Source organism: Salvelinus fontinalis, chromosome 27 (assembly GCF_029448725.1).
Source record: "Salvelinus fontinalis isolate EN_2023a chromosome 27, ASM2944872v1, whole genome shotgun sequence".
In the NCBI taxonomy this organism is placed as follows: Eukaryota; Metazoa; Chordata; class Actinopteri; order Salmoniformes; family Salmonidae; genus Salvelinus; species Salvelinus fontinalis.
Genome location: NC_074691.1, coordinates 14,045,006 through 14,060,694, shown reverse-complemented (window position 1 = coordinate 14,060,694; position 15,689 = coordinate 14,045,006). Strand labels below are relative to the sequence as shown.

The 15,689-nt window shown below is 42.0% G+C and overlaps 3 protein-coding genes across 3 annotated transcripts; 2 read left to right on the top strand and 1 right to left on the bottom strand.

The window, feature by feature from the left end:
• Window positions 1–2,816: 2,816 nt before the first annotated feature.
• LOC129825101 (exocyst complex component 8-like) lies at window positions 2,817–5,414 on the bottom strand. The gene has a single exon (XM_055884882.1). The coding sequence runs from the start codon at window positions 5,311–5,313 to the stop codon at window positions 3,178–3,180; it is 2,136 nt and encodes a 711-aa protein (XP_055740857.1). The 5' UTR covers window positions 5,314–5,414; the 3' UTR covers window positions 2,817–3,177.
• A 257-nt stretch (window positions 5,415–5,671) lies between these two features.
• Window positions 5,672–9,393, top strand: LOC129825102 (DNA-dependent metalloprotease SPRTN-like). Its single transcript, XM_055884883.1, has 5 exons — window positions 5,672–6,372; window positions 6,559–6,658; window positions 6,788–6,916; window positions 6,997–7,315; window positions 7,440–9,393. The coding sequence occupies exons 1-5, from the start codon at window positions 6,062–6,064 to the stop codon at window positions 8,426–8,428; spliced, it is 1,848 nt and encodes a 615-aa protein (XP_055740858.1). The 5' UTR covers window positions 5,672–6,061; the 3' UTR covers window positions 8,429–9,393.
• Window positions 9,394–11,104: 1,711 nt separating this feature from the next.
• LOC129825100 (protein FAM89A-like) lies at window positions 11,105–15,233 on the top strand. The gene is made up of 2 exons (XM_055884881.1): window positions 11,105–11,549; window positions 12,796–15,233. The coding sequence occupies exons 1-2, from the start codon at window positions 11,298–11,300 to the stop codon at window positions 13,054–13,056; spliced, it is 513 nt and encodes a 170-aa protein (XP_055740856.1). The 5' UTR covers window positions 11,105–11,297; the 3' UTR covers window positions 13,057–15,233.
• Window positions 15,234–15,689: the final 456 nt, after the last annotated feature.

Below are 15,689 nucleotides of genomic sequence, written 5' to 3'. Positions count from 1 at the left end.
AGAGAATAAAAAGGCTCTCTATGGTCAGGGCGTGACACCACTCAGCAAGTGGCTGAAGAGCGTCCTTGAAAAATCTGCACTCTTCGTGTCCTTTCCCCAAAACACATGTAAATATTGGACGATAAATTGTGCCTTCCTGTATTATACTTACAGTTGAAGTCGGAAGTTTACATACACTTAGGTTGGAGTCATTAAAACTCGTTTTCAACCACTCCAAAAATTCTTGTGAACAAACTATAGTTTTGGCAAGTCAGTTAGGACATCTACTTTGTGCATGACACAAGTAATTTTTCCAACAATTGTTTACAGACAGATTATTTCACTTATAATACACTCTATCACAATTCCAGTGGGTCGGAAGTTTACATACACTAAGTTGACTGTGCCTTTAAACAGCTTAGAAAATTCCAGAAAATTATGTAATGGCTTTAGAAGCTTCTGATAGGCTAATTGCCATCATTTGAGTCAATTGGAAGTGTACCTGTGGATGTATTTCAAGGCCTACCTTCAAACTCAGTGCCTCTTTGCTTGACATCATAGGAAAACCAAAAGAAATCAGCCAAGACCTCAGAAAATAAATTGTAGACCTCCACAAGTCTGGTTCATCCTTGGGAGCAATCTCCAAACGCCTGAAGGTACCACGTCCATCTGTACAAACAATAGTGCGCAAGTATAAACACCATGGGATCACGCAGCCGTCATACCGCTAGGAAGGAGACGCGTTCTGTCTCCTAGAGATGAACGTACTTTGTTGCGAAAAGTGCAAATCAATCCCAGAACAACAGCAAAGGACCTTGTGAAGATGCTGGAGGAAACAGATACAGAAGTAGGTATATTCACAGTAAAAACGAGTCCTACATCGACATAGCCTGAAAGGCCGCTCAGCAAGGAAGAAGCCACTGCTCCAAAACCGCCATAAAAAAGCCAGACTACGGTTTGCAACTGCACATGGGGACAAAGATCGCACTTTTTGGAGAAATGTCCTCTGGTCTGATGAAACCAAATAGAACTGTTTGGCCATAATTACCATCTTTATGTTTGGAGGAAAAAGGGTGAGGCTTGCAAGCCGAAGAACACCATCCCAACCGTGAAGCACGGGGGTGGCAGCATCATGTTGTGGGGGTGCTTTGCTGCAGGAGGGACTGGTGCACTTCACAAAATAGATGGCATCATGAGGCAGGACAATTATGTGGATATATTGAAGCAACATCTCAAGACATCAGTCAGGAAGTTAAAGCTTGGTCGTAAATGGGTCTTCCAAATGGACAATGACCCCAAGCACACTTCCAAAGTTGTGGCAAAATGGCTTAAGGACAACAAAGTCAAGGTATTGGAGTGACCATCACAAAGCCCTGACCTCAATCCTACAGAAAATTTGTGGGCAGAACTGAAAAAGTATGCAAACAAGGAGGCTTACAAACCTGACTCACTTACACCAGCTCTGTCAGGAGAAATGGCCCAAAATTCACCAAACTTATTGTGGGAAGGTTGTGGAAGGCTACCCGAAACATTTGACCCAAGTTAAACAATTTTTTTTTTTTTTTATCCCCTTTTCTCCCCAATTTTCGTGGTATCCAATCGCTAGTAATTACTATCTTGTCTCATCGCTACAACTTCCCGTACGGGCTCGGGAGAGACGAAGGTCGAAAGCCATGCGTCCTCCGAGGCACAACCCAACCAAGCCGCACTGCTTCTTTAACACAGCGCGCCTCCAACCCGGAAGCCAGCCGCACCAATGTGTCGGAGGAAACACCGTGCACCTGGCCCCCTTGGCTAGCGCACAACCCAACCAAGCCGCACTGCTTCTTTAACACAGCGCGCCTCCAACCCGGAAGCCAGCCGCACCAATGTGTCGGAGGAAACACCGTGCACCTGGCCCCCTTGGCTAGCGCGCACTGCGCCCAGCCCGCCACAGACAAGGAAATCCCTACCGGCCAAACCCTCCCTAACCCGGACGACGCTAGCCCAATTGTGCGTCGCCCCACGGACCTCCCGGTCGCAGCCGGCTGCGACAGAGCCTGGGGGCGAACCCAGAGACTCTGGTGGCGCAGTTAGCACTGCGATGCAGTGCCCTAGACCACTGCGCCACCCGGGAGGCCCAAGTTAAACAATTTAACGGCAATGCTACCAAATACGAATTGAGTATATGTAAACTTCTGACCCACTGGGAATGTAATGAAATAAATAAAAGCTGAAATAAATCATTCTCTCTACTATTATTCTGACATTTCACATTCGTAAAATAAAGTGGTGATCCTAACTGACATAAGACAGGGAATTTTTACGAAGATTAATTGTCAGGAATTGTGAAAAACTGAGTTTAAATGTATTTGGCTAAGGTGTATGTAAACTTCTGACTTCAACTGTATATGTTCTTATTCTTATATTTGATTATTTCTTATTGTTGTTGCATTGTCGAGTAGGAACCTGCAAGTAAGCATTTCGTTGGACAATGAATACCATGCGTATCCCATACATACGACTGATAAAACTTGAAACATTTCTCAGAACTGCAGTTAGAAGATTTTAAGGGGTGGGGTCAGGTTATCCCCAAAAGCAAGCTTCACTCCCATAGCCTAATCCCAGCATGTAGTTCAAGGCAGGGCACAAATTTCAACCAATTTAAATATTTTAAATATCCAATCCATTACCTATTTTGAAAATCATGAGATTTGCAAAGACTAGGTCCAAAGCTATATTATAAAGTCTAAATCCTTTTTCACCATTTGGCTCAATAATCCTTACAATTTAATTTTTTTGGCAGAAATCAAAACAGTATATATAAACAAATTGTTTTTTCAATAAACTGGACAAAATTGTTATAATGCATTCCCTTTTTATTTTGTGAGAGAATTTGTGTGATACCAGTGTTTTTCAGAGGCGCATTTGTACAAATCAATAAAATTGTCAATGCATTAGGATAAAACATTAATCAGTCATCCTATTGCAGTTAGCCTACTATTCATAATGCTATATCATCAAGCATAGAAAAAATAAGGGAAATTCAAAATTACAAACTATCTCGATGTAATTTTCTTCAACATCATATTAAAACAGAAAGAAGCATCACTGAATAGCCTATACGACAGAAATAATAGATTTCATAAATTCTGGCCAAAGATTTGAAGTTCAACAGTGTCATCAAAGTGCTGTTCACACCAGATAATCATCCACCCACTAGACCTGAGACATAGTACTATCAGGATTGACACGAATGGTCCGTGCACTCTTTCTCAAATCTTGTAACTGCTTAGCAGGTTTCCCCACTCCTTCCTCAAACCTCTTCTCCACCACAGGGAGTACAGTATCGTGAAGGAAGGACGCATTTTGTAGGATGAAAGCTTTCTTCTCTGCCTCCTGTTCACACCGCAGGCTGTAATCAACGTGCTGTACAGCCACAAGAATGATCTCCCTCAGGCTCTCCAGCAGCACCATGTGCAACTCTGGGAAGTAGAGCTTCAGCCCCTCCTCTAGGAAAGCCATCATCTGTTTGGTGAAGGCCACGAGGGTGTAGCTGAGGTTGACCCAGCAGTCGTCTCCTGTATACTGACTGAAGCTGCTCATGCCGCAGCTGCACATTTCCTCCTTCAGCTTGGTCAGAGCCTCTGGAGTCATCAGGTTCATCTTCCTCCACATCTCCTCAGAGTTGCGGTGCTTGGTGGCCTCAATGATGATCTCCTTGTAGCTTTGCAGGGCTGACTTGATGTCTTTAACCAAGAGGGACTGCAGTGTGAAGGTGAGGTCCAGGCCAATCTCACTAAGCTGCTTGCAGTGCTCCTTGGCCACCTTGACACACTCAGCTGCAGTGGAGAGGCTCTCTTTGCTGTCAAACACCTGCCCACTGAATGCATCCACAAACATCTTCATGGATGACCGGGACCAGACCACAAATGCAGAGTAGCAGCCTGTGTTACCGGCAAAGTCCATCTCAAATTCTTTGGCAGTCTCCAGCAAGCTAGTGAAGAAGATGTTGCAAAGCTTGTGTATATAGAGTAGAGTAGCCCCCTCAATGCGCAGCTGGCGGATGGCGGTCTGCACAGCAGCGGCTCGGTTCTTAAGGAAGAGCTCACAGGCTTTGGTGGGCTGCCCCAGCCGGATTAACTGAGAGACGGCCCGACGGGTCGCTTTGGGTCCTCCGCGGAGGGAACGGTCAGGAGAAAGCTCAAACACCAGCACCTCCGTCAGCTGTCGGACACGCTCATCCACCTTCACCCTGAGGTTTTTCACCCTAAGGTTGACAGGCTGGTCCTTCAGGTAGTCATTCAGCTTGTCCACGAGGTCCACACCACCTTCAAAGTCCCGTTGGGCAATGCACACGTCCAGGTCCTCGGGAAGCTCCTGGATCCACTCCAAGCTCAGATCCACTGCCTCCTCTGAGTCAAAAGGGTTGGCCTCTTTGTCATCAAAAGGGTTGGTCGAAACCGAGGCTTCTGGTCTCACAGGTGAGTTGGGAACCTCTACCTCTTCCTTCTTGTGTTTTTCTTTTGTCACTTTGTTTTTCTTGGTCTCATCAAGGATCTCCAGCCACTCCTTTTTAATCTTGCTGTTCTCTGCCTGAAATATGCGGCTTTCGGGGAACATCAGGATTTTGAACATGTCCTTCATTGGGGGGTGGTCCTTCACGTTGACAATGGCAAAGCTCTCCAGATCATACAGTGCATTGTATTTGTACTTCACTGTACCATGGCGATTCGCTAACCAGGTGGCAATGAGAAGGCAGTCATTCATCAGGAAGGCATGCACTTTTTGAAGTTGTGCCATGTTGTCCACATCATATTCAACCAGGTCGCCATTGTACACTAAATACCTGCCTGGGGTGTCCATAATGTTTTTGCACCCCTCCACTTTCTCAAGCAGTGTAGTCAGTGTTCTCTGTTTCACTTCCTCTGTGTCTTTAGGGAATGCTGCCAGCATCTCCTTCGCAGTTTCATCCTTATCTGTTGAGAGCAAAGACTGGGTAATGCTCTCCATTATACTTTTCTGCTCTGTCAAAATATGACTCAGTTGGTACATCTCACTCTCCAAGTATGAAATCTCTTTGGCAGTTTCGATGAACTGTCTGTAATTCTTGTAGACATTTTTCTTCAGGTTTTGAGCCGTTTCATCTGCCAGTGTCTGTATTTTTTGACGATGTTCCTGCAAATCTCTGTCGCCATCAGATTGTTGTGAGAGATGCTTGACATAATTCTGCGGGTCGAAATTAGCTGATTCTAATTGCTTGCGCAGTCTGTTCGCCTGCTCTGCCATCTCCCAGGTTACTAGGTGTCTTCTTCTGATAAAAAAAAAAGGTGTCTTCTTCTGATTAATATACATAAATATGTTATGTTTTTTAGCTGCTGCGCTAACAGGAAATATGTTAACACCCAAAACACAGACAGAACAACATCTTTGCCCAAAACGTCACGAGACGGAAATTAGGTGGCCAATAGAAGGTCTATGGGTTAAAAAAATTAATGTAAAATAAAATAAATAAATAAATTGTGCGCTTAGTCATTTAAGTTATAGTCATATTGAGAGATAAAAATTACAGTCAACATTTGTATTTTATAAATGTTCTTTCATTTCAGCGTATTTATATAAAATCCCGAGTAACTATTTAGTTGGACAACATTTATTCGCGAGTGCCACTGTGGCGGAATAACGTATCCCAGAGTTCCCAACAGTACCATAGAATGAAAAATATCACCGTAAACTAGGAAAACACGTACACAGGAAGTATTTTGAAAAAGAGCGAAAACATTTTTTCTGTAGTGTTGCCCGTTAACTAGCTAAATAATTACAGAAATTAATCTACATTTAACTTAAGCTGAATATTGAGATACTCTTACGTAGATATAGCTATATGACAATCAAATTGATTAGACCGCGATGACAGTCATCTGATGGTTGCTAAAGTTAGAGCTATCCAGCGCCAAATCATATGATTGGGTTTTGGTGTGTTCATTAGCCTACTGGCTAACGTTAGCTATTTAGTTAGTCAACGTTAAATCACAAGCTATCTAGTTTAGCTATCTTATATCCATCTAACTTGAATTATATGTTCATCCATCAGTAGTTGAACATGGACGAAGATTTCCTGCTTGCCATTCAGCTGCAAGAGCAATTTAATTCCGAGGCATCCACAAATTCAACAAATGATGACAACAGCTATGGCCAAACCACCAAAAAACGGAAAGTTGAGTCTAGCAGCGATGTCATCCCCTATCCACGTCCATCTATTGCTCCAGAGAAACCCATGTCAATCGTGGATGAGTCGTGGGAGACGCTTGACCCAAGCCCAGATGTGAGGGCGATGTTCCTGGAGTTCAATGAGACGTTCTTCTGGGGAAAGCTCAGTGGTGTTGAAGTCAAATGGAGCCCCCGAATGACACTGTAAGTCATTGTTGTATCAATCATCAGATATGATTCACGTGTTTCTGATTGGAGCTCTTACATTAGAACATGTTGCCCATTCACTATCCGTGTATAACTCGAACTGTGATTGTTTTCTTGTGGTTAGAGTATTCCCTTATGTTATATTATTCAATGCCTGTCCCCTCATAAAATCTTAAATTGTAGGTGTGCAGGTGTGTGTTCTTATGAAGGACGAGGTGGACTGTGTTCTATTCGACTCAGTGAACCTTTACTGAAACTCAGACCCCGTCGGGATCTTGTACAGGTACTTTGACTAACCAACCTGAACCTTCTCAGATTGATAACAATTGTATAAGATTTAACACATGCAAAGTGGCTGTGGTGTCATTTATTCAGTATAGCATAACATGAAAAATACTCTTATTTATTCCAGACACTTCTGCATGAGATGATCCATGCACTGCTCTTCGTGACTCTAAACAACAGGGATCGTGATGGGCATGGACCTGAGTTCTGCAAGCACATGGACAGAATCAACCAAGCTACTGGCACTAAAATCACAGTAGGTTCTTCTCTGTGTCCAGTCAAAGTGTACTTGGTGTTGATATGCATCTGACTTCTGAATCAACGGTGTTCCACCAGGTCTATCACACGTTCCACGATGAAGTGGATCTCTACCGTCAGCACTGGTGGCGCTGTGATGGGCCCTGTCGAACTCGCAAGCCTTACTTTGGATACGTGAAGAGGGCAATGAACCGTGCCCCCTCAGCCCAAGACACATGGTGGGGGGACCACCTGCGTTCCTGTGGGGGGACTTATACCAAGGTCAAGGAGCCGGAGGGTTATGGAAAGAAAGGCAAGAAGACAAACACCAGCCAAGGCAAGACAGACACCAGCAAAGACAAGAAGCCTACAGACAAGCCCACAAGCAACAGCAAGCCTTCCAGTACAGCTATTGCAGGTAATACATGTCTCTTTCTCATTTGATGAATGCTGAGAGCAGTAATATAATTTATAATTCAAAATATGGCTTAGTGAATGTGTCTTGGTGAATCTACATTTTATTTCCTATGTTTTTGTCTCAGGCTCTGGTTTACAGGACATAAGGAATATCATCCCATTCAGTGGCAAAGGCTTTCTGCTTGGAGGGAGTTCGCAGACATCGTCATTTCAACTCAAGAAACCTATTGTCAACAGTCCCACAACACCCTTCACTACTCCTGTGTCCCCCAGGCTTGTGCTGTCACCTCCAGCTCAAGCGACGGCAAAAGGAATTGACTCGCCTGGACGGCTAGGTCTGAGCTGCCCACAGAAGAAGGGGAGCACAAGCACCACAACCTCCATAGCAGGGGGAGCACACGGTCCATTCAGAGGACCGAAACCCCCTGTTAAAAAATCTGTCAGCAACACCAAGGCATTTGTCAACATCAGTGGCTCACCTGTTAGGATTTACAAATCCAACACCACTGTGTCCAAGCCACATAGTGACTCCTCAGACACTTTCAAGGCCAAAACAGAGCAAAGGTCTGTCCAAGACCTCTTTAACGCCAGTGGCTGGAAGTCTGGAAGTGCAGCTAGTTCTAGTACATCCACTGTCTCAAAACCTCCAGATGAGACTAAAAGTGCATTTTCATCTGTGGGTGGTTTGACCTTTGGACAACCAGCCAAAGCTGTCAGTTCCTCAGACACCAGACAACTGGATAGCCATTTCTCTGGTGTTGCGGCCACATCAAAACCTGCCGTGTCCCTCGAGCCTCACCCCTCAAAATATTTCAAAGGCCCTAAAAAGCCTAGTGGAGTCAACATTCCAGTTTCTAGGAAGAGGCCTTGGGAAGACCGCACCTCTGCTCACATCTTTGACTTCTTTCAGCAGACAATTGGTGAGTCATCACCATCCACGTCAAGGAGTACAAGGGAGGACATTGCCATGCCGACAACCCCAGCAGCCCATCCTGCAGTTCAGAACAACTCTGCCAGCTCTATAAGCCTTACTGTGAACGTCAGCTGCCCTGTATGCCAAGCCATGGTGCAAGAGTCAAAAATCAATGGACATTTAGATTCCTGTCTCTTGTGAGAACTGAAATGTGAGGAGAATGCCCTGCAGCTGTTTTATATTGCACAACCTCTAACAGGTCTAAGCATAGGTTAAGTTGTATAGTTTGTTTCCCTGAATTCAAAGCCGGTTTTGCTAATAAGTTGAAATATCATTTGTATCTCATGTAGTACTGCTGTAATTAGAGATAAAGTTTTCCAGTTTTCATCTCCTACATCATGTAAAACCCTCTGAAAAACCCTGTTGGTTTAAGTCTTAAAGAAGAACATCTGGACTGCACCGGGTTGTTACGTTTATGGTAGTTTGCAGAGAGACTTGTGCCTTAGTAGATCCATGTAAATATTTCCAAAAACGTTGATCAATTGTGAAATGCTACCTCAGATAACCATGTTTAAGAAAATGTTCTAGCATTGGTCTTCGCTCATGAATAATTGATTTCATTGGTGCCACTTTGACTTGATGGGTCAAGGCAATGTTGCCATTGCATAGGCAATTTGCTGCGGTCTTAAATTTGGAAAGTGTCTTCCTGGTATGCTGATCGGGCAGTATTGAATTTCACACGTGCTTGCTATTCACTTCTCTAGGCCTTAGAATTCGTCACATTCGACAGGGTCAAGTATTTTACAAGGGCATGTGCTGACTCATGTCATCGATAATAGTTTAATGCCTTGTTCAATGGAAAGCACTATTGTGAATTTCTCTTAAGCCTCTGTAAATTATCCGTAGTAGTAGTGTGTAGCCAACCAGTAACAAGGCTGTTATTGAAGATATTTAGTGTTTTAGTTGTCTTGTTTTTAAATATTCATTGGTAATACCATCATTGAAAGAGTATTAATGTATTTGCAGATTATTTTCTGCATGTGTGCTGCTGATATAAATGTTAAATTGAATGTTGGATTTGTTTTGTTTCTGATGAAGTAAGACCAACGTTCATGTTTTAATTGGAATGTTTATGAAAGGAAAATTAAATGTTCTTACATACCTTCTATGTGTCTTTTGACTGAATGTGACTTCATAGTCCTCCTTCCTCAATGGCAGACTAATAGAAATCAATAAGATGGTCTCAAATACCATTTCATCATATAACTATACTAATTCAATTAACTGAAAAATGACATAATTCTCAGACACATACTTCAATGCCCTTACATGCTTAGACACATTTGAATAGAATTCCTGCCCTCCCAAGGTCATAGAGCATTGTTGAGAATCCTCTTTTGATTCACATTCAAAGAGTACAGGAAGGTGTTATGGGGATGTAACTAGACCGGGCCAAGAGAGCAATGACAGTTTCCGAAAAGAAAAACTGCTTGTGCAATATAATACCAATAGTGCTATTTTTGTCTGTGGTCTTACATGTACAAAGGAAGGTTTTCCCTGAATGATTTCTGGTTCATTCTGGAATAAAATCAAGGCATATGTTATTTAGGGAAGGATGATGCAGGGGCAGTGGGGTGAGATATGTCATGGCAGAGGGGCAGAGAGGGAGGGCAGTAGAGTTCAAGGCACAACAATGAGGCAGGCAGCTGTGTCACAACTTCTGCTCATCCTGACCTGCTAGATTCTGAGGACATCCCAGATGATTAGCACAGTGAAAAATAGCATACAATACATTTTAGTGAGAATACACACAAATGAGAAGCTCTAAGATAAGTTGCACCTGTTTCCTCTAGCCTGTTTTTAAAGCACATGTCCACAGGGGTAAATTCATAATCCGTTCATCTTGAGTGCACTGCAGTCAAAAGTCACCAACACTTAGGAAGGCCTAATGGGGTAGTCACTCAATAACTGTCCTTGTCTTGACTGTGCAGTGTATCATCAAAAACACATTGTGAGTACATTTCAACTCGTATTGACGCACTGCCAATTCATAGGGTATAAAATAATGTTTTTTAAGTAAGGGAATACATTGATCATTTAGTTTTTCACATTTACAATTACACATAATTTGTTGAGACCTTGCTTCTTCAATGACATCTGCCCTAGTATAGGCCACATGTGCCTCTGTTGGGTGGGCTTTGTCTCTTTGTTGAGGGGCTGTTAATGAAACAGGACCATGGTTGGAAATCCCACCATCTGTCCTTCATACTGAAAACCTTTGTTCTGCAGACACGTGTCATGAAGACCTCAGCCTAAGTAATGCCTTTTGAACTATTCTCAGCCGTATTCATGTAGCATATGTCATGTTTGTTTCTTTGCGAAGTGTGCCATTATACTAAACAACATATCAATGCACTTGTATCCCACAATTGGAGAATTGCAAGAAAATAAGCTTGATAACTTTCATTTGATAAAATATGAAATTATGGCTATTTGGTGGTTCCTCATTATCATTGGTTGCGTTTACACAGGCAGTCCAATTCTGACCTTTTTCACAAATTGGCCTTTTGCCCAATCACATCAGATCTTTTCACAGCAGGTGTTTTTCAGAGCTGATCTGATTGGTCAAAATACCAATTAGTGAAAACAAATATCAGAATTGGACTGTCTGTGTGAATCCAGACAATTGTCTTATAAATAAATCAAATCCTCACACTGTAGAGCTGTGACTCACTTTAGCAATAAACAGCATGAATTAGATAGGAGCGTCTCTAACACCCCCCCCCCCCCCCCCCCCCCCCAAAAAAAAAATACTGGTGAAGGTTGTAAATATTCAACCACACTTTCCTGTCCGTCACCGTGGGTGACGCCCAATCCAACTAGAATGTGTTAAAGGGACAGGAAGTGCGAGCCAGAGCCATAAAGGAGATTACGGCTGTTGGCGTCAACGAATATTTCTACTGTTGCATGGTGCTCGTCGGAGAGGCGAATTTCTTTACCGGATGTGGTTATTTATAACCACTAAAACGTCTTCCCACTAAAGTATTGAATTTAAGGTAAAGGTATAACGATGAACGGTAAATCGGCGAACGGCACAGCGGGCGGAACACTGGCCTTCATTGAGGGGCTACCCCCACTGCCGAAGAGCCTGAGCGGCTTGCTGAATTCAAGCGGCGGGTCTTGGAGAGAGATGGAAAGGATGTATGCAAAGAAAACCATGATCCAAGACGACCTTAGTCGTGGGCGAAACAATTCCGACAATCTGCTTGCGAATAAACCGGCCAACCTTGATGCGGCTTTAGCACTCCTCCGAAAAGAAATGGTAAGTGGAGGGGATGTGATTTCTGATTGCAAACAGGATCGTGATGGGATGTTTTCAATCTCATTTTACAAGGCAGAATGGTGAAATCACGAGAACCGCTGTTCTGACAGTCACGAAATTACTCCAAATGACTTCATTAATTCATGGTCTAATTAGTACCGTAATTTTTATAGTCAGCTGAAACATGTAAACAGAAATTTTACACTAGCAGTTTCCAATTTCTGTGATAAGATTTGCAACACTGTAGCCAATACTCAACGGTGGCAGGACCACGATGAAACATGATACATTGTTGTTGCTTGTAGGATTTGATGCCAGTTTGGTTTTCTTTGATAGCCTACAGTCTATACTAAATTTGTGAATATGATTTGTGAACAGATGATTCTTTGAGTAGCTATTTGAAGGCTTACAAATCGAAATGAAATCCTCACTGTAGGCTTATCTTATGATTAATATTTTATCCCATAAAATATTGATTGAATGGAGAGAAACAAATATTTCTAGCTGAAGGCAGGAAGTAGCCCTTGATCATGACTGTTCCATTACACTACCCAACTCACTGGATGAAGATATTTTCTGTAGGGTGGGAGCCGCGACGCTCGGTCTGAACATTAACAGGCATCACTTGCAGTACGGTTTTGGATGCATAGGGACTTTCTCATTTATAATATGAAGGAGCTATTATCGGCGAAACATAATACAAAAAATGTTGCATTGATACATAACTTTATAGGGGTAGAGTTCCCACACGGCCATATTTTATGCTACAGCACTTGTTTACGAAAACCGATGGAATACAGAGTTAACTACCTTCTAATTAGCTACCCGCGTCTAATTGGCTGTCTGCAGAAGACAGAAGCCATACACATGTTGTCACTGAAATACTGTCTGCTGCTACTGTTAAAATCGGTTTAAGTGAGCAGTAAGTGTGTATTTTGCACTTGGGAAGTTATTTAGATGTATTATGAAAGTAGGGGGATTTGTTTCAAGAACCAAACTACAATTGGCAACTGATTCACCTTTTGGATGATGGAGTTGGCTTCCTGAGCCAATACGCCCTTTAAACAGAACATTTAGATGCATAGACTGCACCTTTACTCCTTGGTCGTTGGGTAGAGAAGAAGCAATGTTAGGCTCCTTTAGTCCAATATTGGGCTAGGCATGAAGTACCATCTGCTCTTTTGTCTAATCTCTAAAGTTTAGGTGAGCATTTAAAATAATCCTGGTTTAATTTTGTATTTTCCAGGTGGGGTTGCGTCAGCAGGATATGTCTTTGCTGTGTCAGCTCTGGTCCCTTCACGAGTCAATCCAGGAGTACAAGGGCAGCTGCCATGACCTCAGTGCCGGGCACGGGATAGAGAATGGCTACTTTGATGAAGATGATGAATACTACCAGGAGACGAGCACAACACCAACTGACCAACCGGAGGGAAGTGAGGCGACATCTCCCAAAAACGGGACTAGCAAGGACTCCTGGCTAGGAGACTCTTTCCACATCACCATCTGAGAAACTCAAGAGTTGAGCTGCTTGACTCCACACATTTCAGGCAATATGCTTTTTTTTAATAAAGAGCTGTGCCATGCATTGTTTTGCTGGCTTATAGTACTTTTTCCGCAGACCTTTTCATACAAATATATAAACAAAGGTTAATTATTTATTATAAATTATAATATGGTCTTTTTTTTTCTCATTACTATGGACATTTTTAGTTGAGTTTTTTTTTTAATGATTCGTTGTGAGTACTTCCAAGCTCTGTCAACACAATGTTTACAGGGTTGAAATCCCAGAGACTGGGAAGGTCTTAATAAACAAAAGGGATGGGATTCCTGTCCCTGCAATCAGTGAGGGAGGAAATGAACTTTTAGATGGCATGTAGTGGCAATGTTGACTGTTATGGATTTGTGGAGTAGGCTGGAGAAAGTATAGAAATGTGAAAAAGTATTAAAATGCTGGAAACGCTTACTTCTGGAATGGTTTTATACCGGGGTAAGTAAGCATGTGCTTCTTCGAAGCCGTATGGTGTGCTTAATTTCATATTGTGCTGTGGCTCTCCATACCTTTTCAGTTAACAGTTCTTCAATGAAACTAGATTGTCGACTTAAGTACAGTTATCACCATCGTAACCATTGTTTTCATTTAACAAATCAATACAGGGTACTCATGAATTCATATATTGACCCCACTAGGACATGCATTTAGTGCACGTATGGCAATTGTGTCCATTATGGTGTTCCATAGCCAACTGACACCAAGTCTGCACTCTCAACATTTAGCTGCGTAGACTGCTCATCAAAATAATATAGGCTAGGAAGTCCATTCTAGAAGTGAAATTTAGCTTTTGTATCCAGACTTTTTTGTTGTGTAAACTGGTCCACAATTCATGTGTTTGTGGTACGCAAACCAAAGAGTACAATTGACACACCTGGGCTGAACTGTAATGTGTTTTAGGAATGATATTGTGCAATGTTCTTCTAGATGCTCCTAGTCAGTTTTATTTTTCTCCAATGTTACACAATATAATGAATGTTTTGTAGTACAGGAGGTTGATCTGTTTAGACATGTGTTTTCTTGACTATGATTAATGCCATTTGACAATATACACACCAGCGGATGACTGGAGGTCAGCTACAGCAGGCTTTCAAAATGGGGAGTTAAAAGAAAATATCCTTGGTAACTCCTATGCCTCAATGTGTTATGTACTAAATTTTCTACCTCCAGCTTCACCGAAAATGTATATATTACTGCCACCAGCCCCACATTGAAAGTCAGTATTACAGGATAGCAGTCTCTTATTTTTCTGCATCACACTAAACAGAAATCTCCACACTTAGTGCCTTTTGTGCCTTTAGGTCTCCAACCTTGGCTATTGCTGTTATCTGTCCCTTCATCTCACAGCACTTTTCTCAATCTGGTCATGTCTTTCGGACGGTCTGATGGCACACGTGGTGCATAGTATGCTGTAACTACAGCACAGTTACTTGTTTAATTCCCACCGTAAAAGGAAACAAGGTTTCTTCACCAGCGTCAATAATCCAGAGTGATACAGATGTGAAATGTATACAACTGCATCCCGATGAGATTCGGTTTCATGTGGTGATATCCAGATGAACAATGTTTTTGTGCATCTGCATTGCTTACTGTTTGGGGATTTAGGCTGGGCTTCTGTATAGCACTTTGTGACATCTGCTGATGTAAAAAGGGCTTTATTAAATACATTTGATTGGTCTTGATTTCATCCAGTCAGAAAGCTGTTCTTTTACCACAGTCATTTCAAGGAGTTAGCGTTGAATCAGAATCTACAGAGAGCCAATATAGGCCTCAAGCCAAGGAAATTAAACTTCAATCTTAGCAAACATTTTACGATCAAAGTGTGAAGAACAATGATGTTTTAAGTTTAGATTTGCTTCTCTACTCAATGATTTCAGTCCATATTTTGAATGAAAAAAAGTCAAGATGAATGAATCTGTTATCTACGTAATATAAATTTCATCTATGATGTATATTTGATTGTTCCCTCCGACAGAACTCAAAGACAATATTTGAAGGTTATGTTTTGTTTCAATCCATTCCTCATATTTGTTATTTTTCAGTGAATGACCATACTACTGTTTTTGGAAATTTGGTTTTATGCTCTTTTATGTGATAGTTATACTTATGGATTTAATAAAATGACTTTACTCAGATTTGTCTGTTATTCCTGAATGAAACTGTTATTCACAGGCAACTGAACACAACTGTCTCTACTTTGTAGCTCTAAAATGAGCTTTGGCTTTACAGGTCAGCATGCACTACTTGATAGGGTATTGATCAAATGCCACCTTTGGCACCAACAGAACATTGCATCATTGCACTTTAGAGTGACTTTGGATAGTTTATTATAGCTGCCATAGAGACATTCTTCTTTGACTGTGTTTAGAGAATTGTGCGCAATTTCAACACTATTGCTGTTTGACAGTTTAAAGAATGATTGTCTTTTTCAAAATAAGCACCAATTAATGTATATGAAGTGTGACAAGTAACTAGACATCTACTGTATATGTACTGCTGAAGATAACAGTGTTTCTATCTCATAGTGAAAACTGAGAAGCAAAGCTTCTGGAATGTCCTGCTCAGATAAAGTAGCGAGCTATTGCACAATC